The 27,332-nt window shown below is 40.0% G+C and overlaps 1 protein-coding gene across 1 annotated transcript; it reads right to left on the bottom strand.

The window, feature by feature from the left end:
• Window positions 1–885: 885 nt before the first annotated feature.
• On the bottom strand, window positions 886–27,266 carry LOC144628973 (membrane-associated guanylate kinase, WW and PDZ domain-containing protein 1-like). The gene is made up of 19 exons (XM_078487108.1): window positions 26,851–27,266; window positions 24,698–24,814; window positions 23,618–23,921; window positions 22,556–22,638; window positions 21,938–21,995; window positions 20,544–20,711; window positions 19,275–19,837; window positions 18,393–18,728; window positions 17,571–17,620; window positions 16,137–16,396; window positions 15,120–15,258; window positions 14,015–14,210; window positions 13,048–13,410; window positions 11,834–12,007; window positions 10,791–10,822; window positions 10,599–10,700; window positions 5,032–5,436; window positions 4,181–4,316; window positions 886–1,431 (listed from the first exon to the last, which is right to left on the bottom strand). The coding sequence occupies exons 1-19, from the start codon at window positions 27,167–27,169 to the stop codon at window positions 1,340–1,342; spliced, it is 3,897 nt and encodes a 1,298-aa protein (XP_078343234.1). The 5' UTR covers window positions 27,170–27,266; the 3' UTR covers window positions 886–1,339.
• Window positions 27,267–27,332: the final 66 nt, after the last annotated feature.

Genomic DNA, 27,332 nt, shown 5'->3' with positions numbered 1-27,332 from the left:
CATGGAAATTATGGATTATGTCCTGTTCATACCAATTGTACAGTTTAGTAAAATAAACTTCGTCTGGAATCGTATGTGTACTAAACAATTTGAATTACTCTTTAGTAGACAGCTCTAAACAGGGCATAAGCAAACGGGTACTCATGTTGTATAAAAGAGATTTCCAGCCGAACATTTTGTTAAGACAGTAGTTCCTACTTTTTAATTCACACATAAGCGGTTGACGCACAAAATCACACGGGAACGAGACGTTTCCACTACAGCAATGCAACTGCGACAAGAATGCCTCGTTTTCGTGTCTTTTCCCGCTAAAATCGCGGGCTCAACTGTCCCAATAACTTCCGCTTCCTGCCACTTCTTTAATCATTCGCTCTTGTAATCATGCCTGGGTAATTAATTACAGCAAATAATGGCGCCCTCATAATTATTCTATTTCGTAAAGTAATGTATGCAAATAAACTTGTAAAAATTAATCTGAAATATTGCAGCTGAAAAACACTCACATATACTTTTCCCCAAGAGAAATCGTTTAAATCTTACTCCCGTCTATATTTATTAGACTACAACTAATAATAGCAAATTAACAATTTATCACCCTCACGTTTGCTATATTTCGTAAAATACCATTTTAGAAAACAAAATATCTCGTTGGGGGAGGGAGGGGTGGGAATAGGTGCAAGGGAGGGAGGGAAGGAGGGGAGTTTTCTTAGATACGAGATTGTCAAGGGCTGTACAGTTCAAACAAACTAAACATTGTACAGAATAATTTCATTCATACATTCATTAAAACCTTAAGACTATAGAATTGTGTAAATATATAAACAAACATCACTAATATAATCAAATAAAGAGGTGATGGTTAAAAAAAAAAACAAAATAGTCAGCGGATGCTCGAGTAACGCACATGCGCACGAGGTAACCCTCTCCCTTTAAAGGAATTAAAACAACTGTCTATTGCAAACTCTCATTAAAAAGCAAAATCAAACAAGACTTACAAAGGTAAACTCTGTGATGCATACACAAAGTGTGTTACAGGCGTATGGTTGCAGATTGGAAGTGAGTCATGAGATATGTACAGATAAAATATACCAGTTAAATACGGGGGAATATCTACCAGTTAAGAAATCGACGAAGTATCATTAATTTACAGGCTAAAATACCCACTTCTTATAAAGTATTCTAGAATATTGCAAAATATCTAAAAAGATCTAAATTATGGAAATTACCAACTTACAATTATCGCAGAAACGTAAGGGTTTCATAAAATAGTTATGTTTACGAAGATAATCTTGCGCTATTTTCAGCTCAAGTGAGAAATTACATAGTGCGACTATCATGACTAGTACATGGTGTTGTAAGACGGATTCTTCCAGGTTTGGCGCGGTAAGCTTCCACCTTTAGGAATGGTCTGTCCGCCATTAGGAATACCATCTGTAAAAAGAAACAAAAGTTAGATAGGTAATGTGAGATGACCACGTGATAAACACGTGACAAAAATGCGGGAGTCACGTGTCTCGTAGATCCCGGTCTAATGTGTCTCATGATTTCAAGAAACACGTTTTTCCCTGACTCGTCCCCAGTCGTCTTTTGAGTCCGTCTTGAGACGACTGCTCAACACGGAGGGAATCATGGGAAGGAAGAGAAGAAGCGAAGGAGACGACTGGCAGATCGTGAGTCGAAAAGTGTGTTGAAAAGTCGAAAAGTGTGCACTGGCTGTTTTTCGGATATATTTTTGGCTAGATACATTAAGGGTCCCTAATTGTCGTACCAGGCGAAATTTCAGAGGTATTTGGCGGCTAGAATGCTACTTTTAACGGCGTTTCTTTATCGCACTGAGATCGCGTAAAGCGTCCGTCACAACAAAGGCCAAGGAGTTTCAGGACGGTAGAAGGCGGCTTCAATTGATTTACGAGAAGAAATATATTGTATGGCTCAAACATCACTCAGTTTTGTTCAACAGTTGTAGCTTTTTGTGCTTATCGGCTTGTACGCGTTTGCCGCTGTCGCTGATTTGAACCGCTCTAATTGTCGCTATGTTGACATCTACTGGATGGTATACCAGCAGAAACATTGGAAACATTCGAATATTCGAAGAGAGGAAAAATCACAAGTATCATTTTGTAATCATTGCAAGGTATGGATCCCTATAATTCTGGATTACAATGTGTTATCGTTTGTGAGTCAATAAAATTCTCTCTGCATGAGTTTAAAAAATTACAACATAACTGAACATAATCATGCTGCGAATGCCGTGACCATTTATTCCCGTGTTTTACTCCATGAAAAAACCGAGTAGCTTGTTTTCAGAGTAAATTAATAATAAAGCTTTAAACGATATGTTGCAACATGATTGTAGGGATATGAAAAGAGCCAGTTGATCAGTTTGATCAGTCCGAGCTTTATAAATGAATAATCTGACGGCGGCACTTGAATTGTTTAGCCGTGACCCCTTGACCCAAATTATAACACTTTCAACAGGAAACCGTCAGACATTAATATTTTTCAGTTTGAGTTTGACTTTCTCACCATAAAAAGAAATGTAGACAAGTCTGTTGACGCTTACCGGTATTTCAACCGGACTGAAAGCGTTTTAGTTAAATTGAGGTCTCTATATTTCCCCGGCGGGAAAGATTAATTACACTGTAGTGATCTGTAGTTGGGCAATCGTACGGGTCGAGTTGTGTGATGGGCGAATACTTGCCGTGTGATATGGATAAAAAAAATCTCCGATTGTTAGATATATCGTGGAAGAGCAGTTTGTGGCGTTTTAAAGCGCCCGAAAGCGTTCTAATTAATAGTGCCTATTTTTATCTCAACACCGCCATTAATCCGTCCGCCATCTTGGAAACAGGATCTGCCAGTCGTCTCTCGCCTTTCCTCCTTCCCATCATCCTTCGCGTCTTGCAATTTTCGCATAAGAGACGACTCCTCCTTCCCATCATCCTTCGCGTCTTGCAATTTTCGCATAAGAGACGACTGGGGACGAGTCAGCGTTTTTCCATCATTATAAAATAAGCATCTCAACCCAAGGGGTGGGGAAAATCAGCTGGTTAAAGCGGGGATAAATGCAAATTTGATTGAAATTTTAAGGGGTTAAGAGAAGGTGTAGAAACGAACAAATTATTTTTGGACAACCACCAGACAGTCGAGCCCCACTCAAGAGCACTCCAGGTTGTCAGGGAACTGTTTTGCTGCCCATCGACTTTTTTTAATTTCAAATTCTAATTTTAAAACAACATTAAATTTTCAATATTTCTTACTTCTCTAAATTTTACAACTTCTTTGAAAAAGACTATTCACAAAAACACCAACAAAATTACAACACCCCAAAACATAGATTTGTGAGATGAGCAGACAATTTTTGAATTGCTTGAAGTTCGAACGAACGAGATATTGCCAGTAAACCCACGTTAAGTTGCGCAAAAATGGCATTCATGGGTGCTCCTGCCTCAATTAAAACTAGCGCTTTACTTCCCTTTCCGTAGCATTAAGCAACAAGGAATATTGTTACTCCCCCTGGCTGGGATGCTAGTCCATCGCAGATTGTCAAATTGATTTTTAAACAATTTGCTCGTACTCATTTATTCACCTGGGCGAGGATATACTGGGCCACCAGTAAACTATGTTACCCTCATTAAATAAAGTATTATTATTATTATTATTATTATTATTATTATTATTATTATTATTATTATTATTATTATTATTATTATTATATGCACTATGAGAGTAAAATGTCTTGCCCAAGAACACAACGCAATGATCCCGGCCAGGGCTCGGACCCAGACCTCTCGAATCCAGGACACAGCGCACCAAACATTAGATCACTGTTATTCCCTTTGCCATCATGTCAAGAAATTTTTTTGTGATGTGAACGTTTAGTCAAAAAAAATTTGCGGTTTTCAGTGAAATGCGAACTCTGAAATTTAATCCGCAACCAACGGTTTACGCTTTTTGCTGCCGTCAATCATCTTAGCGGACCTCTCGGGAAACAGAAGTTCACTTCAACCGGGTCAAAAGGTCACATTTGTCAGCTGTGACTGGTAGATTTCGATCCATTTTGTTTGTTTCTGTTTTTCGTGGTTCGTTGGCTGTCACCATAATTATAACTGACGGCAGCGAAAAACGCAATCGCCAGTTGGAGTTTGAATTTCAATTACTTTAAATTCAGGAAGCTTACCGTGGTAAATCGGTTTGTTAGATCTGTGAACCAACAGGCGGACTCTGCTGCCGCCACTTTTGATCAGCGCTATAGCGTCAGCGTGTGGAATATTCTCCGTACTTCTTCCATTGATTTCTAAAATCTCGTCTCCAACCTACAGGAATGAATGACACAAAAAATAAATAATGCAGTCGAACCTCCAGTAAGCGACTAGGCAAAATGTCACGCAAAAGGTTAACGCAAGGGGCCTCTTACAAGAAGTCAGACCTCAGGGATTGTAATATTTCACTAATAGCATGCAGTAGTTTCAAAAGCTTAAATCCTCAAACTCAAAATGTTGTATAATCTTGCAAGAACACATTCTGTTCACAGCCGTCAAACACAAGAATCCAACTCAACTTCGGTTTTTGTTTTGTAGCAGCGAAGTTTGTAAGAGTTTGAAGCGAAAACGTGCAAGACGTTTTAAGAAAATTTTTTTAAGAAGAGCAGTGACAAACCAAATTATGAGTTAAAAAAGTACGTTGATAACAATTAACAAATTCCCTAAGCTTATCTTTTCATTTACTATCTTATTTTTTGGCTTAAAAGTATGTTGAAGATTTCAGAAATTTGAGAGGTTTATGAGCGGCATTTTTGTTGGGAACTGAAAACGCAGTGGTTTTTACGAATACAAACACATTTGGTATTTGGGAAAGATTCCAGTGCGTGCGTACAACTTCCAAGTCACAATAATCATATTTGGCTTTCGTTTTCTTTGCACTACTTGTACGAAATGAGGAATGAAGCGTTTTGAAGCGGCCTATTTTTATATTTAGGAAATAAATAACTTTGCACAATGCTCTCGTTTTCAGGTCAATTTCTTCTCTTACCCTGAGCCTGCCGTCTCTCTGAGCAGCACCTCCTTCAGCCATGCGCAGTACAAATATTGGTAGATTCAGTTCTCTGCCTCCTCTGATACTAAACCCATATCCTTGATTATCTCGTCCCAGTTCCACTTCCATTGTCTGTGGGCTCGGCCCACGCATATCCCTCATCCCTCCCGAGTAATTCTGGGAAGGTAGGGGTGGCCTTGAGGGTATATCAGGGTTGGATCGCCTGCGGACGTCGTTTCTAACAGCACTGACACTGTTTTCCTTCCGCGCCATCATCACTTTTTCTCGAGAGGGTTTGGGGGCGACCCGAGGGGGAACTTTCGGTGGTAGTTGTGAATTGTGGTTCTGCGCCCTGGGATAGCTTTGGAAGCGACTTTCGTCCATTGTACGATCCGGGTAAGGCTGGCGACAAAACGAAAAAAAATAAACATAAAATTTCACTTCACTCATTAAAGGGACTGTCACAGCTGAGTGAAGAGTATTTTATTACGTTTTAATTATAATGCATTCATATAGCGCATTTTTATATGTATATGTTCAAATGCGCTGAACACATACTGTAAAATAAGGCCAGAAACCACAACACCAGGAGCTTCGTGCCCTACCCTTTCCGAATAGTGTGTGGGTTCTTTAACGTCCCCTATTATAAGACTGAAAGGTCAAATGCAACGAAATTGGAAATTTTTTCTTTTGTCCGCAAACCTGTCGTTTATGAAGGTACTAATGATAATAAACTCTCAGAAATTGTTTTTGTGCAAATTGTGGCTGATTGTGGCGCTTAGGAGATGAAAATCCGACGATTTCCGAAGACTTCACGAAAACGAACCAAAAATGGCCGCGCGTGGAATGGAATCGAATAGAAGTATTTGTGACGTCAGGTGTGGCGAGCAAGTTTTCACGTGTTTTGAGCGATCCTTGCAAATCCTTGGGTTTGTTCGATGGATTTCCAGAGTTTCTGGAACAGCCGTTAGTTGAAACCGATGAAGACTTTGATTCAAGCCTTCGAAAAGTCTAAATACAGCCATATAAGTTCGAACTAACGGCATCTGGCAAGGAATAAATCGATTTCTCGAGTGATTAATTCCGACTCCGCGAGTGAACAAGATGGCGTTAAAATCCGGCAACATCTACATGCACCAACAATGAAGGAATATGGCCAGATATATTGGTGAGCCTAAAAAATATAATGGAAACGGCTTTCAAAGAATTTTAAATAAATAAATAGTTTAATCTTAAGTTGAAGTACTGTCTTGCTTTTGTTCAAAAGGATTGCAATGTGGAATTATTTGTACACTGTTTGTGGCAATTTGCCCGAGCTGAGTGTGTCTAAAATAACACAGCTTGAAGAATCAATAAAACCTTAAGAAGATTTAAACTCATTCCCCTCAGCCAAATAACTTATTTTTAAAGAATGACATTAAATACCGTGACTGTGTGGCCTTTTAGCTTCAATCAGAATTATGCCTGGTATTAATATTTTACTTATTTTTCTTTATTTGCCGAATTATTAACCTAGGTGATTATTTTATCCTTTAACTTATTCATCTATGTAAATCTGGCCCTTATATTTTTCAGTTGATTTTACTGATAATTCTCTGAAAAGGGAATTATCTTAAGTAGATGGGGTGAAGGTTGAAGATAACAATTTCAACAGTTATTTATGGCAACTTGCATAATTTTCTTAAGACCCAGGTTATAAGATCTAACTTGTGTGCTGGCACAGGACCTGACACTGGGACATATAGCAGGGAACAATTTACACCTAGTTTTGTGTTTCAATGTCATTGCTTACACATCCTTGTATGTACAATCATGAGATTTTGTCAATGCTGCATTATTATAAAATATGCTAGGAAGCAGGGATGGCGCAGTGGTGAGAGTCCTCCTTGCCTCCCACCAATTGGCCCGAGTTCGACTCCCTGATGTGGCATCATATGTGGGTCGAGTTTGTTGTTTGTTCTCGGCCTTGCTCTGAGGGTTCTTCTCTGGGTTCTCCAGTTTTTCCCCTCCACAAAAATCAACACTTCCAAATTCCATTTCGATTAGGAATACACTGCCCCACAAGCTTCTAGCTTTAATCCTCTCCATGTCTAAATAAAGGTTCAGTATTTATTTATTTTTATATAAAGTTGTTCATGCATTTTGTCATTTTATGTCAGCTTCTTTGTTTTGTACATTTATTAGTACTAATAACGGGTAATATGTTCTTTTGTTATGGTTGGATGGGGTCGGACATCAATGCATAGCCCCTTTGTCAACATCCATCTTTGGACATGGTAAACATGTACAAACAACACAGATTCAAATCAAGCAATCACAGCCTACTAGCATGACCTTCCGATTTTGTGCGCTCATTTGCATGAAACAAACACCAGTATCGGTCACTTAAAACAGCACATTTTAAGGCAATGTCGAAAGACAATGTTAAAAAATGGATGCAGAAAGTTCACTGAATGCATGTACATGTGTAAGAAGCTGATAACAGTTTCCAGTACTTTCCCGGCTATTACTATGATGGGTCAGTACTAATTATTTGTCAGTTAATGCTGCAATTATTTTATCAAACGAATGTACCATCATTGCCGAACAAGTTGTGGTCATTTTTAGTTTGTCACTGGTAACCATAGCAACAGTAAAATCTGTCAAAAATTACCCTTCATTTTCACTTTAAGTGCTTATAGCTCAAAAACAAGCTAAATGAGAAGCAGCTGGATGACAATCAAACTAAGTGCAGTGATTTTCCAAGACCCCCAAAGGAGACATTATAGCCTCTGCATGCACTGCTTGTAATTTTAATATCACCTTATCTCAGACCAAGGGATGAATACAAACAGCATGAATACAAACAGTAGGTGCTTCAAAAAACTATTTCCAAGTTTACAAAGAAATTGATAAACTTAAAAATATCCAATTTCAAAATAGGCAATAGTTTCGCCTCGAGGAAAGGGGGGAGAGTACTCTTTATATTTTTGAGTAGGGGTGTGCTGCTGGGACTCTGTAACCGTACCCTATCCCAGACCATTTTCAGCTTATTTTGCTGTATGCTATCATAGTATGCTAGCCTATACACTGAAAATCCCTACCCTACCCCAAACTATTGTATCACTATACCATCTTAAACTCATCTGCTTGAAAAAAACACAGCAGCACACATGTATGCATTTTCCTATCAAGCTCATATATGGGAGTATAAGGCTTGCTTTCAAGTCGAGCTCACAGAGCGCTAAGCCCGAGAGCTCGAGAGTGGAGTGCAAGAGCTCCGCACCCGGTTCGCACCGGGGTCTACTACCACCAAACCGGAAACGAGAAGCGAACAACTTTTGGAAAGTCTATGGGAGTATGGAAGTACCCCCAGCAAGTGGGGAGGGGGTCTTGGGCACCTAAAATACCCATATAAATTTTGAAAGGGAGTATGCCTAAAGCTGTTACTGAGGAATTTGTAAAAGGTCAACAGATTTGGGGCAGACAAAATTATGAAGAGTTAATTTCAGAAATAAATTGTCATGACACACCTACAATCTGGTTGTAGATTCTCCTGAGCCAGTAGTTCGCAATCATGACAAAAGTGCTAGACAAAAAAAGTTAGCTGATCTGGTCGAGTTTATGCCTTAGATTTCTCATAAATAGCTTGAACTAAAACTAAATTACCATTCAGTTGCACATTCCAATTTATTGGCCACAATGAAGCCTGATTTGCAGCTTAATGAGTGCTATGCTATGCAACAGTCATTGTACTGGACTGAAATGGGGTTAATGCAGATCTGAACAATAAATGAATCAGGTAAATTGGCCTTTACAAGTGAACAAACTCATCACATACATGTAGTTTACATGAAAAATATAAACCTTTTCTTGGGAACCAACAATGTTTAGTCGGGGGTATTTTCGTTGTTATATTTAGCATTCATAATAATTTCATGATCAAATATAAACAAAACGAGTGTACAATGAAACGAGTGTTTCATTGTACACAATATTGTAAATTAAAAGCATTATTTTCCTTCAATGACTGCATGTATGATTTAGCTTTTTAGACGATCGAAGCAATATAGGGAATATCATTTTTAAGTTAAAAGAAACATAAACATTTTTTTGTAACTTTATAGTAAATTCATGCAAAAGTTCCTTCCTGTAATAAAAAAATTATATTTTTAATACCAGCCTCGCGATTCACAATATTTCACTCAAACAGTAAAGTTATAGTTTTGGTAGAAGTTTATGAAGCGACTAGGGTCAGGTTAAGAAAGTTAGTAGTGTCTGAATCAAAGTTCAATATAATACAAGAAAGTACAACTTTGGGGTTCCCAGACAATGGGTTAAGTTTATTAGCGACTTTACCTTCGAATTCTGCATTTCGTCGCAAACGATTTCGCATTAGTCCTGGATTAACGGCTTTCTTTCCAAGTTGGTAATAAGAGGAGAAGCGCCAGGTCTCATTCGAAGTTCCTAGGGCTGGAAATAGGACCAAAGGGCAAGATTCTGCTGGAAGCTTTCAGCCTGAGAAAAACATGTCGGATGATACTATGTTTTGCTGAGCAAGGCCAGCGTGCATTTGGCATAAACATCCTCTCTTTTTCGTCGATCTCAACCATTCCTTGCATCGCTCCTCGTCTTTAAGAAGATATTTCGAATGGTCATCCAGCTTTATCGGGATTTTAAATGCCAAAACGTGCAGCAGACCTGGTAGAGCCAACAGCACTATGCTGCATCTTCGCGCGTCGAAGCTCGCCACATGTGACGTCACAAAATCCATTTCCGATAATTTTCCGAAGCTTTTCCGAACCGTTCCGTTTGTGAAGCGAAGATAAAGGGCTATCTTTAACGCCGAATATCTCAGCGACGTTTTAACCAAATCGTTTAAAACTTCAGATTATGATTATTCACAGTATTTCCTTTCATTTAAAGTCAAAATGAGTCTTAAATAAAATTTGATCAAATTTCGTTGCATTTGACCTTTACTGAAGATACAGGAGACAGGACCTACGGTTTATCGTCCTTTTCCGAGAAGACTAGAATGTCTTACCATTTGCAGATGTCTAACCATTTGCAGATGCGTTTTGCCAAATACTCGCTATGAAACTTAATGTTTGCAAAGAAATTACTTCTATGGAACTAAATGACAAAACCGTAGCTTTATAATTTAACGTTACAAGCAAACAAGATTAACTTTGGAAAATGTTCAGCCCAACAGTATTTCAAAAACCCATATCGCAATCTGTTTCAATCTTCGTCGCTTTTGGCCATCCGTAATAATAAAAATAATTTAATTCTCGCGCATTACATTAAAAATCTCAATGCTCTTACAAGTAATATCTCTATTTTAACGAAAACAATATTAAGGGAAGTAAATAAAATATTTAACATTACAATAGGATGATAAATGTGTCTTTTGTATTTGGTGTGTTATTGTCTGTTCCTTCACTGTTTTAAGAGGTTATTTTTATATTTCAACGAATTTGAAGGTAAAATCCGTGACACGGTCCCTTTAATTTCTCTCAATTATGCAAATTGTTAAGGAGGGTTTCATGGAGTAAAATCAAAGGAGAATTGTGGTTATTTTCTACCTGTTCTGAATATGCTCTATCCGTACTCCACTGGTCAGCGTCTCTCCTAGCGTTCGTTTCGCTTTCATAATTGTTGCTTGCTTTAGCAATATCAGGTGCACTCTGTGTAAGACGACACAAAATGACTCGTTAGATCTAAAGTTAACTTAACTGAGAAAACTAGCCACGCCGTACACAAAAGCATCCACTTACCATTCGAGATAGTTTTTTAGTTTCAGTATTATCTGTGGAAAGGAAAAAAATCGAGAAATAACAGTAAGATTCAAGCAGTGTTAATGTAGAAAATTTCTTAAGACTAGCTTCCCGTAATTACTGGTTATCACTGATGATACGAATATTATCAAATCAAACATACACCAGTCGAGTAGAGTTAAGACGGAATCCGCCAGGACTTCGAGTATTAATTGGAAAAAAAAAGTACCAAAATTATTTACACCTTATTGCAAACTTCTGTGTTACTGTTTCAAATATCTTATCAAGAGGAATCATTTCTAACAACACCAAACATTGAAAACAAATTTCGAAGTTCCACTGAGTTTCACTGAATCGCCTAAAAGACGATTTTACAAAATAGCTACACGTGAGATTTTACCTATAGATTGTAAACTTTGAAATTCATTTTCTCAGGCTCTGATTAGAAATTGTTGTTAGTGTTATCACGGATAACTACTTACATCTTAAGCATTTAAAAAGGGTAGAAAATAACGCAATAGGATTTAAATTATTCTGGTACACGATTTTTGTCCAACTTAAATTACTCGATTTCCTGATAGATTCCGTCTTTCAGCATAGACCTTCAAACGAACCTTACACCGCGTGTACACCGTATTTCCCTCTATTAACTATGATTCTTCCGACTCAGATTCTGTCAAGCTTATGAGGGGACCGCAGTACACAAGCTTTAAGCGCTATTACGATTCCATTTTTACCCCTACTCTGTCCCGTGAATATAGCCTTTTTTAAAAACTTGAATGGTATATTGCAATTCCTGCGTTTTGATTGGTTAACAGGTCAATGGTATATGAGCTCATATACCATTGACCACAAATTTGGTAGCCGATACGCGTCAATGAAATAGCTGGGAAGCTCAAATATTGCAATTCTTTGGGCGTTTTTACAGTAATAAAACAATTATTCCACTCGCGCTTGTTGGATATGAGATCGCGCCAACTCGGCGCATATCCAACGCGCGCTCGTGGAATAGTTGTTAATTATGTCGGAAGAGTAGTATTTACCTAAAGGCCGTTGCTGAGCTATCCTAAGCGTGACAGTTCTCCCAGATTGTTTAATGGTGTCTACAATATCACTGTGATGTACGCCAACAATACTGACGTCATTCACCGCCACCAGACGATCGCCCACGTGCAGCTGACGACAGCGATCGGCAGGACTGCCCTGGATTATACGACCTGATAACAAAGAGACATGTCATTAAGGTGTGTTTCTTCGTGGTTACCACGGCAACCTGAACTTAAAGCACTAGCAACCACTTTCATTCATGGTACGGAAACATGAGTAAAATGAATTAAGTTTGGGGTGATGCTTCTACCGAAAAATCATCATGTCAAGCTAATGTTTTTGTATCAAAGCTAGTTAACTGACGCCCATTGCTCCACAAGGAGCCTAAAGGAATAAGTCATAGCCAGTGAACTGTTATTATGAGTGTTCTTTGATTTGGAACAACATTCTTTCAAGCGCCGATGCTGGTAGATTGCCGGACCCCTGGGGTTTAATTTCTCTACCAACTCTCCCCCCCCCCATTACACCCAACATTTCCTTACTTTATACCAAGCGCATTCTAGTCAAAACGTTGGATATCGATAACAGCCTACTTTCCCATACTTCACCCTTTATAAATTATTTAATTTAAAAAAACACCCGGTTTTTTTTCCCCGTTTTTAATAATATATTTTTTTTTTATTCTTTTTTTTCTCTTTAATTTTTTTTCGATTGAAAAGATATATCAAACGCTCTAGACAGTGTTTTGTCGGCTATCCAAACACCTCGAATTTCGTCAAAAGTACTCTGCTGTGCGTCGTATTTTCAACTCTCTTCTTGGTGTTTGGATATCTCGATGAAACACTGTCGTTCGTGTTTGATATATCACGTCAAAACGCAGCCGAGACAATAGAGTTACCGTAATTTCTCGATTAAACTCCGGGTACCGAATAAACGCTGGGTCTGCAAGGTGGAGTTGAGAATGGGGCCCCCCCCCCCCAGTTATTTATTTGAGGTACAACAAGCTGTAGGTATCTTAGCCAGATACAGTTTTGTCAAAGTAATGAATAAAAACCGTTTCTAAATGAAACCGGGCGCGAATAATCTGCAGGAGTCAAATAAACGCCGGGTCTACCAGGCAAAATTTGAAATAAACGCCGGGAGCGTTTAATCAAGAAAATACGGTAACTTTATTTTGTGAACAGAGAGAATTCAATAATTTATATCTTACCTATTGTCGATCCACTCTTATGAACAGACGAGAATATCACAAAACCAAATGACTCGTTCTCTTCTCGTTCTAGTGTGATATCAATGTAGTACGTGGGGCCCTGGGGCTCAGCATTTGCGTCACTCTCACTCACGCGTCTGTTCCGTTGAGATGGTTTCCCACCGGCAGTCAACACATCCCCAGGGGTAGAATGAAAGCTCCGCAGGGAAGAAGTTTCTTCCGGGTCCGGGTATGGTTTCCTCCCGTAGTGGTTAAGATTCCCCGTTGATTTTGACCCTTCTCTAGCTTTGATTCCCCCAAGGGCAGCTTCGGAGAGTTCCGATGATGCTGATCGGGAACGACGCATACCCGAGGGAGTCAGTCCTTGGGGAACAATGATCAGAGCGTTAAAAATAATAATTAATAACTACAGTGCCATTTAGAACGATTTTTACAGTCAAATATCAAACTACAAACAAACACTACACTTTTAACCTCCCATAAGCAGATAATCTCCTAGAGGGAATCCTTTTCTAATTCGGCCAAGGCGTCCAATTACGGTAGGTTTGTCTGTATTTTTAAAAATGGTCTGCTCATGCTTTCTTTCTGACATCCGAAATAATTTCCCAACTTTTTTCGGCAATCATCTATCTATCATCAAAGTAAAAGTATGGCCGATATTATTGCAACAACAACTGTGTAAGAACACACGAAAGAAACTCTGAAGTTACTGTTCGTCAATTGGGCAGAATAATACAAAGGATTTTTTTCTGCTCAATCAGGACCCAGCATTCGCAGAGCCGTTGGAAATGGTCTGGAGAGACTCGTTTCCCTGGGGCTCTTTCCGCCCTTCTTGAAAACTTTCGTCGCTACTATTTCTGCTCGGTTTACTTCGCTTTGCCCCGACTATCTGCCCCTGGGTCTCCGAGGATGATTATTTGTCTGCTAGGCAACGTATCAACAGCGTAATGAGAACAGAATCACTTACTTCCTGATCTTGCCGGGTTTCTATGGATACCAAGTGTGACCTCTCCAGCTAAGGCAGCGTTACCCATAAGCGAGATTACACGGCGATGTGTGGATCCAATCACGTTTATTCCATCAACATGGTGAATTTCGTCCCCTCGCTGGAGGTCACCGTTCAAGTCGGCAGGTCCCCCCCGGATGATTGTACCTATAGACACCTGGTAGGAAGAAACAACATTAATTTTAATAAATTATAACATGAAATTTTGGCGACACTTAAATTTAGCGACTTTGAAAAATCCGTATTTAGCGACACTTTAATTTAGCGATTTTTTCGTAAAATTTGGAACATAAGTCACTTAATTTTCCAAAATTTCACGAAAATCCATCCGTATTTAACAACATTTTAATTAAGGGGTTTTTGAATAATCGCTAAATTCGCTAAATTAAAGTGTCACCAAAATTTCATGTAATAATACTTATTTTTATTACAACAGCAAGGCCGCTTACATATACGGGCGAGTAAAATATGAAAAGCAGGCTTCTTTAGCCTATAGCAGTGTCGAACTCCTTATCATTTGAATCCTTAAATTTCCTCTGGGAGAATAGGGCCTTCGAACTCCTCATGAGCCCACCTCAATTGTACTTTAAGCCGATCCCCAATTAGCTCGTCTCATGAAAAGAATGACTTTTGGCTCGAACACGATTTTCAGTCGTTATGCAGATCACACAACAACCATTTCTTAAAGCAATAACACTGAGAACAAGTCAATTCCCAAGACAATATTATGCTGTAAAAGAGCGTCAAGCGGTAATTTTTTCATTTCTTTAACAAAATTATGGCGAGAATTGTAACATAGCATCACACGTTTGTTAATAAACATGACAACAAAGCTGTCCAATCGCCCAAATTTGCGTGTCACACGATGACAATCTCTTGCGTCACGCATCGCCACACAAACCACATGATGTTTGAACCAGCGTTTAACGTTTCTTGTTTCAAGCTGTCCAATCTCCCAATTCGCGTGTCACGCAGTGACAGTCCGTTACGTCACGCATCGTCACGCTACTCCAGTCACGCTACTCCAATTTGAGCAAGTATTTAACTAACGTTTGTTACTCCTTACCTGAGAACCCTCTTCCTGCCCGCCAATGATACGGAAGCCAAAGCCCATCTCCCCCCTTTGTAGATGCACAGTAAAGTTAATTGCGTCTGGGCTGGCCGGGGGAGGCTGTACCTCTGGAGCATTCAAGTTTTCCATTGACCTGAAATTCAGTTTGAACCCGTTAATAAAAAGCTCACCATAAATTCTTCCTTATTCTTAAGGCGTTTCCATTTGTCAGAACTGGCCAGCCGGTCTTGTGGTTTTGAATGTGAATGTTCCTTTTCCACGGGCTTTCTAACTCAACACAACAGTGTATAAACACTGACATGTGGATCACTAACAACGGAGTTCTGTTTGAATACCGTCCGGCCACCCAGTTCTGACTATTGGAAAGCACTCTTAATGTGACGTAAATTAATTTTCCACTAAGACAGATTTCGCCACTGCGCTCCTATGAATGGCAAACGCTTAAACATCAGTTTTTTTCAAAATTCGCTACGGCGGTTAAATCACTTTGCTCTGATGAAGGCCTACAATCGAAAAGTCAGCCTTTCAAAATCTGTTACGATGGTTTTAAAAAATACGGTTACAGCAAGGCGCCCAAAGTATGACCACCTTTAATTAATTCACTTCCTTCGTGCCCACCATCCAATCAGAGCCAGGCAGGTTCCAGTTGACTTCTGATGGATTATCTGCACGGAAGAATGTGAATAATTAAAGTGGTCACACTTTCGGGCGCCTGCTGTAAATTACTATGCAAAAAACTCAGTCAGGAGAACAAGTGCCAGTTGATGGCGACATCACTTCTCCGAGAAGTGACTGAGCCCGCAATTTTCGTACCAAAGTAGCTACGCAACATGACGAATTTGTACACGTGATTGCTTTCGAAGTACTCGTGAGCACTCACGTTCGTTTTTGATTGGATGAAATAATTCAGAAGCTCTTTTGAGTGCTTCAATGAAGATTTGCCAAATCCAGCACTTATTCCCCCCGACTGAACATACAACAAGCCAAAATCTATCATAAATTAAAGTTTACCTCCTTGCAGCATTTGCGACAGCTTTTTTGAGTGACGGATAAGAATTAAACAGAGCCTCAGAACTCCTGTCCAGGGTGGGCTGGTTGGGCTGACCAAGCTTCCTGTTCTCGTACCCAGTCTCCTGGTTTCTTGTGCTTTCTCCAGCCGTTGCTAGGTTACCAGTACTTCCATTCTCACCGTGTGCATACCCGATATGGTTTGAACCCATAACAGGGGTGGACTTTGGACGGGCAACTCTTGGCGCGAGAACTTCTGGCTCCTAGAAAAGAAGGGTAAAAAAATTTAAGCTCTAGCCTTAGGCATTGTTTACAGTCAACTTTCTCTAAAATGGACATTGTTGGGACCGGCTCCAACTGTCCATCTTAAGCGGCCTTCACACGACAAGCTATTGGTCAACTCGTGTTGGCAAACTCAAGTTGGTGTGTGTGAACGACGCAGCAACGCCAAACAAGTTGGCCAACTGTTGGCGACAAAATAGAACTTGTCTTTATTCTCACCAACAGTTTGCTAACTTGTTTGCCATCTTGTTTGCCAACTGTTGTTGTGTCGTTCACACACACCAACTCAAGTTTGCCAACTTTAGTTTGTCGTTTGAAGGCCGCTTTAGAGAGGTGTGTTCGTCTTATAGGGAGTTTAGTAACAGTAAAATGACTGAAAACGGCAGGGATGGGACCAACACCAGATGTCTGTCTTATGGAGGTGTCCGTCTTACAGAGGTGTCTGTTAAGAGAGAGTTGACTGCACACGGACGTGGTTACCAATCAACACTGATTCACGACCTCGGAACCGAATCAAAAATGACACAGTTTCTAAGTGTTTTCTAGCGTGATTGTGCAAGCAAGCACTGCACTCCGTGCGAGGTTCACCATGTTCACTCTTCGCTAGCCAGCCAATTCTACGCCAAAAATTAATACCTAACCGTTTTCAAATTGATGTGGTTTCGGTGTTTACATGACCAGCGAAACCATATTGTTTTGAAAACGTTCCACTTTAGACAGTGTTTTTCTAGTGTGATTGTGCAAGCAAGCACTGCACTCAATGCGAGGTTCGCCATGTTCACTCTTCGCTAGCCAGCCAATTTTACGCCAAAAATTAATGACCCGGTCTATGTAGTGGTCTCCATCGGCGCTGTGTATACGAAAGAGGTAACCGCATTGAAAGTAATACGGTTACAAATGGAGCCGTGTCTGTGTGATCTTCTCAGACTTCTCTAATAGGGATTGCAAATTGTAATCACAAGACTGGGGAGTGGTAAGATATCTTTTCTATGAGATTTCCTTAGCCTTGAAAATGAAATAGACTCCAAAAAGGTGTTGCAAAAAAAAATTGAGATGAAGAGACCTGGAAAATTAGGCTCACAAAGACAAATTGAACCAACCAATCAAATGTTCACCTCTGCTTGACTAATTTTGTTATAAGTAAACAATAATTACCTTTTCTCTTCTTCCAAATGCAGGACTATTCCTCAGGGGTGTTGGAATTCCTGCAGTTAAATACAATTTTAAAAAAACAATTAATAAAAGACTTATACTAATTAACAAAAGACTAACAATGAAAAAACCCTCAAAATCCAGGGAGAACACTGCAAGTCCTAACAGTTCATCGATACCAATAGGCTGGATTCGAATTACGCTCCACTGATCACAAACAAAGGAATTTAATGGAGGTTCAGGGGAATAAATTGAATTTCCTTTTGTTTTATTCCACTCAACCTCGACTTTACTCCTTTGTTTTGGATCAGTAGAGCGTCATTCAAATCTAGCCTATTTGAATACTTCTGGGTGGAGAAATAGAAAGGGGTGGGAAACAGAAGTGATTAAAAATTTCCCTTCCTTCAGTGATGTTCCATGCCTCATCGAGTTTAACCACTCCCCCTCCCCTGCCCCCCTTTCTAGTGTTGTTCAAGTAACCCACCTCCTCTCTGAACCATAATCAATGCTTGCTGCCCCCTGGGGCATTCCTTTATGATGTTCACTGCCTCAATGAGTTTAACCCCCATCCCCTCCCCCTTTCTAGAGTTGTAGAAATGACCCACCTCCTCTCTGAACCATGATCAATGCCTGCTGTCCCCTGGGGCTTCCTTTAGGATATCACTCCTCATCCCCCCCCCCCCCTTTCTAGTGTTGTTCAAGTGACCCACCTCCTCTCTGAACCATGATCAATGCCTGCTGTCCCCTAGGGCATTCCTTCAGAATGTTCACCGCCTCAATGAGTTTAACCCCCTCCCCCTTTCTAGAGTTGTAGAAGTGACCCACCTCCTCTCTGAACCTTGATCAATGCTTGCTGTCCCCTAGGGCATTCCTTCAGGATGTTCACTGCCTCATTGTGTGTACAACTGCGGATCATCCGCCCGTTAATTTCCACCAAGATGTCGCCTTCTAGGAGCCCTTGACAACGTGGAGCATCTAAAATCTGTTTCACTTTTTGTCCATATGGGCTGTCCGCAATAGTAAAACCAAACCCCATGGGACCCTTGACTACTGGGACTGTAAGATGCTCCGGGGAACCTCGTGGAAGAGGGTTGGTTGTTGATGTCCGTGGGAATGTTGATGTAGTGTAGCCTCCTGGGGCAAATGGAGAATCCAATAGCTCTGAAGGAGAAATTTAAAAAAAAAACAATGGCATTTTAGTACATGAAGAAGAAAAGCATCAAGTAAAGTCAATGACAGTTACGTATCCAAACAAGTTCAAAAATAAATTTTGAAGGAACTACCGTACGTCACAGTGATTTTGCAGATTTTTGGTCTAAACTGTTCTGGTATAAGGTGGTAGGCAACTTAACCCATGAAAACATTATGTTTGAAGATCTAAAGAAAGATATACCGGTAACCTTATTTGCGGAAAGATATCAAGCTATGGGTACTGTAAAATTAATTTCTTCTAAAGATGTATGGAAACAATTTAAAAAGTTAATTCTCAATTTTTCAAGTCATAATCCATTTCCATCGGAGCCATCCGCAGCCGAAGACGCTCATTAACAGTTTCACTGCTATAATATAGCAATTATTTAAAATATTAATAAAATGGAACATCATTTTTTAGGTTTCCTAGGAGAGATTTAGACAAATACAAATTTTGGCTGTTCAAATATCTGGTCAAATCCATGACAAAGCCTCTTTAAAGACTGAGACCTGTACCTTGTGAATTACTCCACTTATTCACTGACTGTCCATGATGTGGAGAATAAGTCGGAAACACAGGGCTGTTATCTTCTGATGATCGTGGCAGTGGTGATTCAGAGCCTGGTGATGGCCCGTGGGGACGCACCACAGTATATGAACCAATCGTCTCCACATTGGGGTCATCAGGGTCAAAGGGCAATGGATATCCACGGATAACCTCCAACTCCACACTCTCCCCTGACGGCATGGCCTGGAACATGCCGACAACATCCTGATGGCTTCTGGATAATACCGACATGCCATTCACCCTCATCAAAGCATCGCCAGTTCGCAACACGCCATCTTTCGCCGCAGCACCATCTGGGACAATGCTCTTAATCTGAAGCAGTTCCCCAACTTGGTCGCCACCCACAATGGTAAAGCCAAACCCGCGTGAACCTTTGTGCAGTTCGGTTGTTATGACATCACCTTGCAGTTGCCTGCCGTCAATGGAGTAAGGATAAGTCCTGGGCTGATGGTTTGAGCTGTCGACAGTGTACGCCGGGGGTGGTAGCTGAGAAAACTCCACATCTGGCCATCTAGAGGGCATAGAAGATTCAATAATCATAAAGTACACAAAATCAAACATTCTCAGGCATGCTGTAGTCAAGATGTACTAGTCCCCCAAAATCCTTAATTTCCTCAAAAATTTTCCCCAAAAACTTTGACAACTTTGCCCATCGGCAAGTAACCTTTTAAAATCCACTAGCCCGACAGGAAAATCCACTAGCCCCAAGCTAGAGGACATCCTATTTGTTGCACGCTGCAATCATATTTAACAATAAGATGGGCGGCCAACATTAAAAGAAATGTGCAAACCAACAATAGAAATAAATGACACTCAATAGGAACAGCAGGGGGGGGGGGGGGTGGTTGGGGGGGCCGCCGGGGGCGGGGGTGGGGGGGGGGGGGGGGGCGGTGTTGTGTTTTGGGAAAATTATCCCCCCCAAAAGGGAAGGGGGGAACCCGACCCAAGGGGGGAGAAACCCAAAAACACGAAACGGGAAACCCGGCAGACAGCCGGAACAGACTTTACCAATAGGAACACAACAGGAAATTTGTCAAAACATTAAGTTAACATATACTAAATAAAAGTACATGTAGCGGACATGTCTGTGTTGAATGATTGTTCAACAAAAAGTAGCATCATCTTGTAGCGATCAGTCAATCGAGCACAACAGAAGTACAGATTCTGCTGACCGCCTCATGACTGACGTCATCAGCAAAAAATGCGCAAAAACAAACCTTGATTGGGCCTCAGCTTCTTGTGCTTTGGCTAAGGCTGCGGCGGACTGTAATGATGGCGGGCCTTCATGAGGTGGCGGCGGCATTGAATATGACATGCTGTTTGAATGGCTCTGACGTCTACGAGCCTGCACAGGGTTCTCAAATTGAGTCTTTCTGTTGACATGACTATGAAAGAAGGCAAATATGAATGCACTGTTATCATTGCTAACAGTGACCTAACAATTATTTTAATGCATTTGGATCCTAGTTCAAGATGCCCAAGTTCATGCCCTGGCCAAGCTTGTGTTTTCCTATGGCAAGACATTTTTATTTTCTCTCATAGTACCCCTCTCATCCTAGGAGTATAACTGTAGGTGGCCACGAACAGACTGTTACCTGGCAACCGAACAAAACAACCCGTGATGCTACAAGAACCAGGGTTACTTATAGAATACTGTCTGGTATTTTACATCTGGTATTTTAATAGTGATGTTTAATTAGGATATAGCCCCCATGTGTACAACATATATTAACGACATTGCTGTAACTGGTGGCACCAAAGTATCCATTGCAATTTATTTACTAGATTCTTCAAATTTAACCGTGTTTATATACAAAATAAAACTAATAATTAAAATTACTTTAAAATTTTAAAATTTGTGCCCTAAAACATGGCACAAGCGAATGTGACAACACACATGCTTCCTTGTTTACATTAAATTTATCATTGGACAGTGTATTTAAAGTTTTTGATTCTAAGAGATGACTAGCCTGCACATGCACTGGTGTTGACTGCCTACTTGTACACCCAAAAGTGCGCCCCGTTTGAGTGTGTTAAATTTCAAAATTTTTGAGTCTTAAGGCTCAAGGGGCTGTCAACTTACTTTTGAGCGGTACTGTAAATAATATATGCAGGGCTCGAGACTAACTTTTTTGCTAACTAGCCAAGTGGCTAGTGACAGCTTTGATTTCACTAGCCAAAACTTATTTTCTGCTAGCCACAATAATTATTTTTAAGCATAGTTCTTCTTTTAAGGGGGGGGGGGGGGGATAATGCGATAATGTTTAAACCTGAACGTAATGTTCCTTATCTTCATGTTTTTTCTTACAAAATTGGGCTTTGTTCTTCACTATAAAAATGTACTGTACATACGTTTTTGTCAACTAGATTTTTAGCTTCACATATCAACAGTTTACCTGTTTATTTCTCTGGGGCGTTTTATCGGTTTCTTGCCCTTGCCTGATTTTTTCACTGCCAAAATGGCTGTGGGCAAACTACGCAAACTGCATTACTGCCTTTGGCTGGGCTCCTGTCTCGGCCCTGATTGCACGTACAAGTTCCTAGTTCCTGACCGTAGTCTTGAGCCCTGAATGCACATACAAGTTCCTAGTTAGCCACATCAAACACTTACTCAATATAGTATGTTCCATACTTTGGATCCTCAACTCTTTCCCAGCCATATGGTAATTCTGCAAAAGAAAAAAAAAGTTACACAGGGTTCGTAGTACCCTTTTTCACAAAAAATTTCCAGTACTTTTTCAGAACTTTTCAAGGACTCAGATTGATTTTCCAGGACTCCAAAATTCACATAAACCCTTTCACTAACAATATCTCAAAATTATTATTTTTCTTACTGTCTGTACATTCCTTATAATGTTAGTTCTGAGAATTCAGTTGTTACTTGAGTTCCAGATCTTTCCAATACTGGTAGTCTTTTTCCAGGTTTTTCCAGTCCTGGAAAGTGCCACTGACAATAAAAATCCAGGACTTTCCAAGTTTTCCAGGACCCGTACGAGCCCTGGTTACATGTTACATGCACTGTAGATGGGTGTTTCATTTGAACAAGGCTTTGGCCTAGAGAAATGCTACAGTGTAGTTACCTTATTCTTACTAATTTTTGCGCATACTTAATTTCATGAAATTTCGGGAGCTGAATTTTGCATTTATTAATTTTTGTAGCTGAAAGTTTCACAGTACATAGTGCATGAACAACGTCGATTTTCTAACTAAACGGCAGTTGCATCCTTACCATCATCGTCACACTCATCAACAGTAGCTTTTTTGACCTGTGCCAATCTTGGATCCACCCACTGTGTGGTACCAGTGCTGTGACTATAAAGTAAGTGACAAATCAAATATTACAATTCATGACCGTGTGAGGGTCGAAATGGCCAGGGGCACATTTTTGGGGCAAGGAGGTTTGTGGCATTCCCGTGGGGTAGATATAAGGAAGAAAAAGAAAACTTACGTAATGAATTCTACCGGTTTTGATGAACAGCTAAACGGAATGGTTTTCATCGTGTTTGTATGAGGGCTCTTTTTTAATGTGAAATCGATATAATATTTAATAAAATTAAAATATAGCATGATGTAGAATTATGTATTCACGTGTCATGCTGACACGTGATCGTTACAGGGTTGGAGCATGGAGGCTCGTTGTATACTAGCAGCATTAGCAAGGCCAAAACTGAAGGGTCTTGGTAAAATTGACCAATTTACAATTGCATCACTATGTGAAAGAAGGGTGCCTGGTGAATGATTCCAGGGGCCTCCACTGGGAACCCCACCTGCCAGCCCCCTAGATTAAGTACTGCTCCCATTGCTGGAAGTCCCTACAGCTCAGCCATAAGCCCCTGTGCAAGTCTTCCAGGCACCCATCACACCAAACAAACAGTGGAGAAGGGAAAGAAAAATAACAAAAGGGGGGAAAGGTGTGGGTGGGAAGATGAAAAACCCCACCGCACACTGGAACACTAAAGAGAGAGAAGAAGGGAAGCCTCGAGTCATGTGGCCCCCACTGCCAGAGCTGATCCCAGTCTCTGTAGCATTAAGCGGCTAGGGATATTTCTACTTCCCCCTGAATGGGATTCTAGTCCATCGCAGGGTACCTCCCCAGCATTAAGTTGCCGCTAACCATTTTATACACCTGGTTGGAGAGAGGCACTATGAGAGTAAAGTGTCTTGCCCAAGAACACAACAGTATCACCCCGGCCAGGCCTCAAACCAGGACTGCTCGATCCAGAGTCTGGCACACTAATAAATTAGGCCACCACGCCCCTCTAACCACTAAAGCTGCATTTAAAAAACTTACTCTATAAAATACTTGACGTTATCTTCAGTGAAAGCAATCTCCCAATTGGGCGGAAGTGGTCCCAGACCATCCTCTGTTCTTGATCTACCACCATCACTCATTGATCCATTCTTGCCTGGTACATATATCATATTATCAGGCGGCAAAGGATCTCTTGGCGGTTTTGGTGTTCCATAATGATTCCCTTCATAAATGCCGCTCTCAAGGAGAGCGCCACTTCTCTCTAGCCTTGCAAACTCTTCCAGAGAAAGGAAGACATAATCTACTCCTGGCTTTTCACCATTTCTTGGTGCCCGTGTTGTGCCTAAGAGGCAATAAAAAAATTATTAGCTTTTATATGCTGATAATTATAAGCTAAAATATTATCTACCCAGGGTGTAAAGATATTGAATTTTCCAGCTTGCCCTTCAGGCAAGCTAGTAGCCAGAACATACTCAACCGTCACCATTTTTACTAGCCCCCCAACAATTATCATATGCATAATGCTTATGATGCTTCACTTGCCTGTCAGGCAAGTGAAGGATTAAGTCCACTAGCCCAACTGCAAAATCCATCAGCCCCAGGCTAGCGGACACTAACTTCTTTGCAAGCTGCTACGTGTACCCTCTATGCAATTGGTGGATAAAGTTAAACATGGCAACTAAGTCAATTCTTCTCAATAGTAAACTGCCTTTTCGAGTCTAGTAGTGCAAAATTTTATATATTTTTTTTTTTTATAGGAAGAAAAGGAGACCCCCCCCCCTCCCTGGATAGGATAATAATTTGTCACAGGTGATCTTCCAGCATTCTTTCAGAATGTCCCAACAATTCAAATGCCCTAGACAGAGGAAAGCACTGTGGGAAAAGGGACATAAACACAAAACAATGACAGTCAGTCTAGAACCCAGACCTCTTTACCCTGGGTCAGGAGAATCCAAAAACAGACATGGACTTACTACTAACTAAAAGTTAATAAACATAGTATTTGACTAACTCTTATTTGCTTTTTTCACTCCCCCCCCCCCTTCTCTCTTGGGTGTCGTCATTGTTCCCCATCTCTTGCTCGTGGCGGGAAGAATTCAAAAATAACCAGATGCTTACAAGGCACAGTCCTGTTGTACAGGTTTTCGCGGATGGTTTGTTGCAAGTCACTGTCAATAGAGACCTTGTCGAATCTTGTCGAAAGGTACCTCTGCAGGTCTCTTGTTATTAGGTCTCCTGCCGAAAAAAAAAATGGATTAGGTATTTTAGTAGTTCATAATCAATCTTCCTTTCAACTATCTTTTTTTTTTTTTTTGGGGGGGGGGGGAGGGGGCTCAAAGCCATGCCTAATGCTTTGTTTCCCCTTGAAATCTCTTTCTCATATGAAAGTGTGATTGATTAAAAAAAGGCAAGAAAAGAAGTATATTTGACTTGTAAATAAATACATAAAAATTTTTGCCAAGCAAGCATTAATTATATCCTTACATCCTTAGTAAGTTATACAGTCAACTCTCTCTGTTTAAATGGACACTGTTGGGACCGGCTCCAACTTCCATTTAAGAAAGGTGTCCATCTTATAGGGAGTTAAGTTACAGACAGTAAAATGACTAAAAAATAGCAGGGACGGGAACAACACTAGGTGTTGATAGTTTGTCCCACTTTAATATTTCTGTGTTATAAACCTATTAAATTGTAATCTACCTTTCAAAACCAATTGTAAAGGATCGGAAATGTCACTCTCACCACTGTCGTATAGAGGTGTCTGTCTTATAGAGGTACATCCGTTAAGAGAGAGTTGACTGTATACAAAGTATATTAACATCAAGATACTAGTGAGAAAAGGGAGCAAGCAATGGATCATAAACTCCCTTTTTATTTTCAAAAATTTGGGTTGGTCTGGTGAAGGAATGTAGGCTAACAGATGACCCAATGATTGGTTGGGTATCAAGGGAGAGACAAAAAGAAAAGGAATGGATGCTAAGTGTGTTTATCGCTAAATTATAAATTTACACTTTTGATAGCAACTGTGCAAGTGAAACAATTATCATGCTCATTGATGTTATTATTTATTGTAGCTTAATGTTTTTGCAAGCTTTTAATATTAACAAATTAAACAAATAGAAAGAGGCTGGGTCATTTACATGCAATTGCTAAAGAATTAGATAACTTGTTTTGTTGATTTAAGATCAAGTAAGTACTACTGTCTGTAGCAAAATAAACAATATGCATAGTTATCTTGTCAACGCTTTGAAAGATACACTATACATTGCCCAGCTCCTGATCAGAACAAAAAAATTTTGGTGGTGGTATTTTATTTTTAGCAGATTCTAGTGGAATAACTGGTTTTGATTCCCTCTCTGACATGTTTCTATCAATCTGACATGTTTCTATGTTTTATCCTGCAATGCAAAATGCTTTAGACTGGCAAGTTAATATTTTTATAGGAGTGTCCTTTCAGTGAGTTATACTAAAAGAGGTTTACTAGTTAATTAGTTTACAGTCATACAATATTATAAATCACAGACGGACGAGCGAGTGATTAGTAATTATAATGATTTTAAAAGGAATGAGTAAACTACGGAATGTTATTATTCAAAACCGTTCAACAAGAATCAGATGTCTACAATATCGTAATATAACCTTGGATTGTGACCTGTGGCATATTTTCAATAAATATTTTCTTTCCAGCATAAGATAGTAAAAGTTTAGCCCCTGTCAAAGAAGTTTCTAAAAGGACAGAGACTCCCATTATAAAATGATACAATTCTTTGTGGCAGTACAGTATCAAGTTGGATTGAAAGATTAAGTTCAACGACCTACATTATATAAGCGACACCACAGACTGTCATATTATAATATTATCATCGCTTATAATGGCGTTTTTACAAGACTTTGACCAAACAAAGACAACCTCTCTGATCAAATCATCGGTAATGATTTTAACACTAGACTTCTAGACAATAAACAGTTTGTAATGGGCTGTTTAAATTCAGATAAAATCAATTCACTGCATTCCTAAAACGTGAATGCGTGATCATCAGAAAGATATTTCATTCTTACATTCCAATTAAACTCTATTAAACACTGACTCGGGGCTTCTAGCCGGTTTACTTCAATTAGTGCATCGACACATGCAACGATCTTGTGTTACAAAAATCCACAAGTTAAAATTGATCTACGTTGCGGTTAACACTTACACTAGGTGCAAACTCAATGAAAGATATATTTAAAGTGATAGATCTTCGAATGTTTGCGCAAACATTTAATCCTACCTGGCTTTACAGTGCGAAGCGTTACAGCTTCTTTCGAACTCTTGATCAAAGGCAAGACGTCGAATTGAGTGTACCCAGCAACTGCCTTTCCATTTATTTCCAAAACTATGTCCCCTTGATGTATCTTCCCTCGTCTGTACCTCAATCTTTCTTGCCTAACTTCACCAATACAGATGAATTCGCCATTTTCTGCTCCACCAACGATGTGTAAATTAAAGTTTCCACTCGAGCCTCGAAGAATAATGCATTCGTGCACACTTTGCGACCAGTGCTTTCCTTTACGAGGTAAAGAATTTCGTAGAGAATGTGGATTCGACATTCCCGGGCAATCAAGAGGCCTGATTTATAGGATAAAACATCTCAAATTCTGCCAGCACCGAACAGAAGAATTATAAACACAGTCAGTGACTCACTGACGCTCGTCAACTGCGCATGCTCAATTCTCGTAGTATGCAAATTTTTGCAAACAAATTTTTTTCATT

This window comes from Oculina patagonica, chromosome 10 (assembly GCF_052425735.1).
Source record: "Oculina patagonica isolate OP01 chromosome 10, crgOcupat, whole genome shotgun sequence".
In the NCBI taxonomy this organism is placed as follows: domain Eukaryota; kingdom Metazoa; phylum Cnidaria; class Anthozoa; order Scleractinia; family Oculinidae; genus Oculina; species Oculina patagonica.
This window is presented reverse-complemented; position numbering and strand designations above follow the sequence as displayed.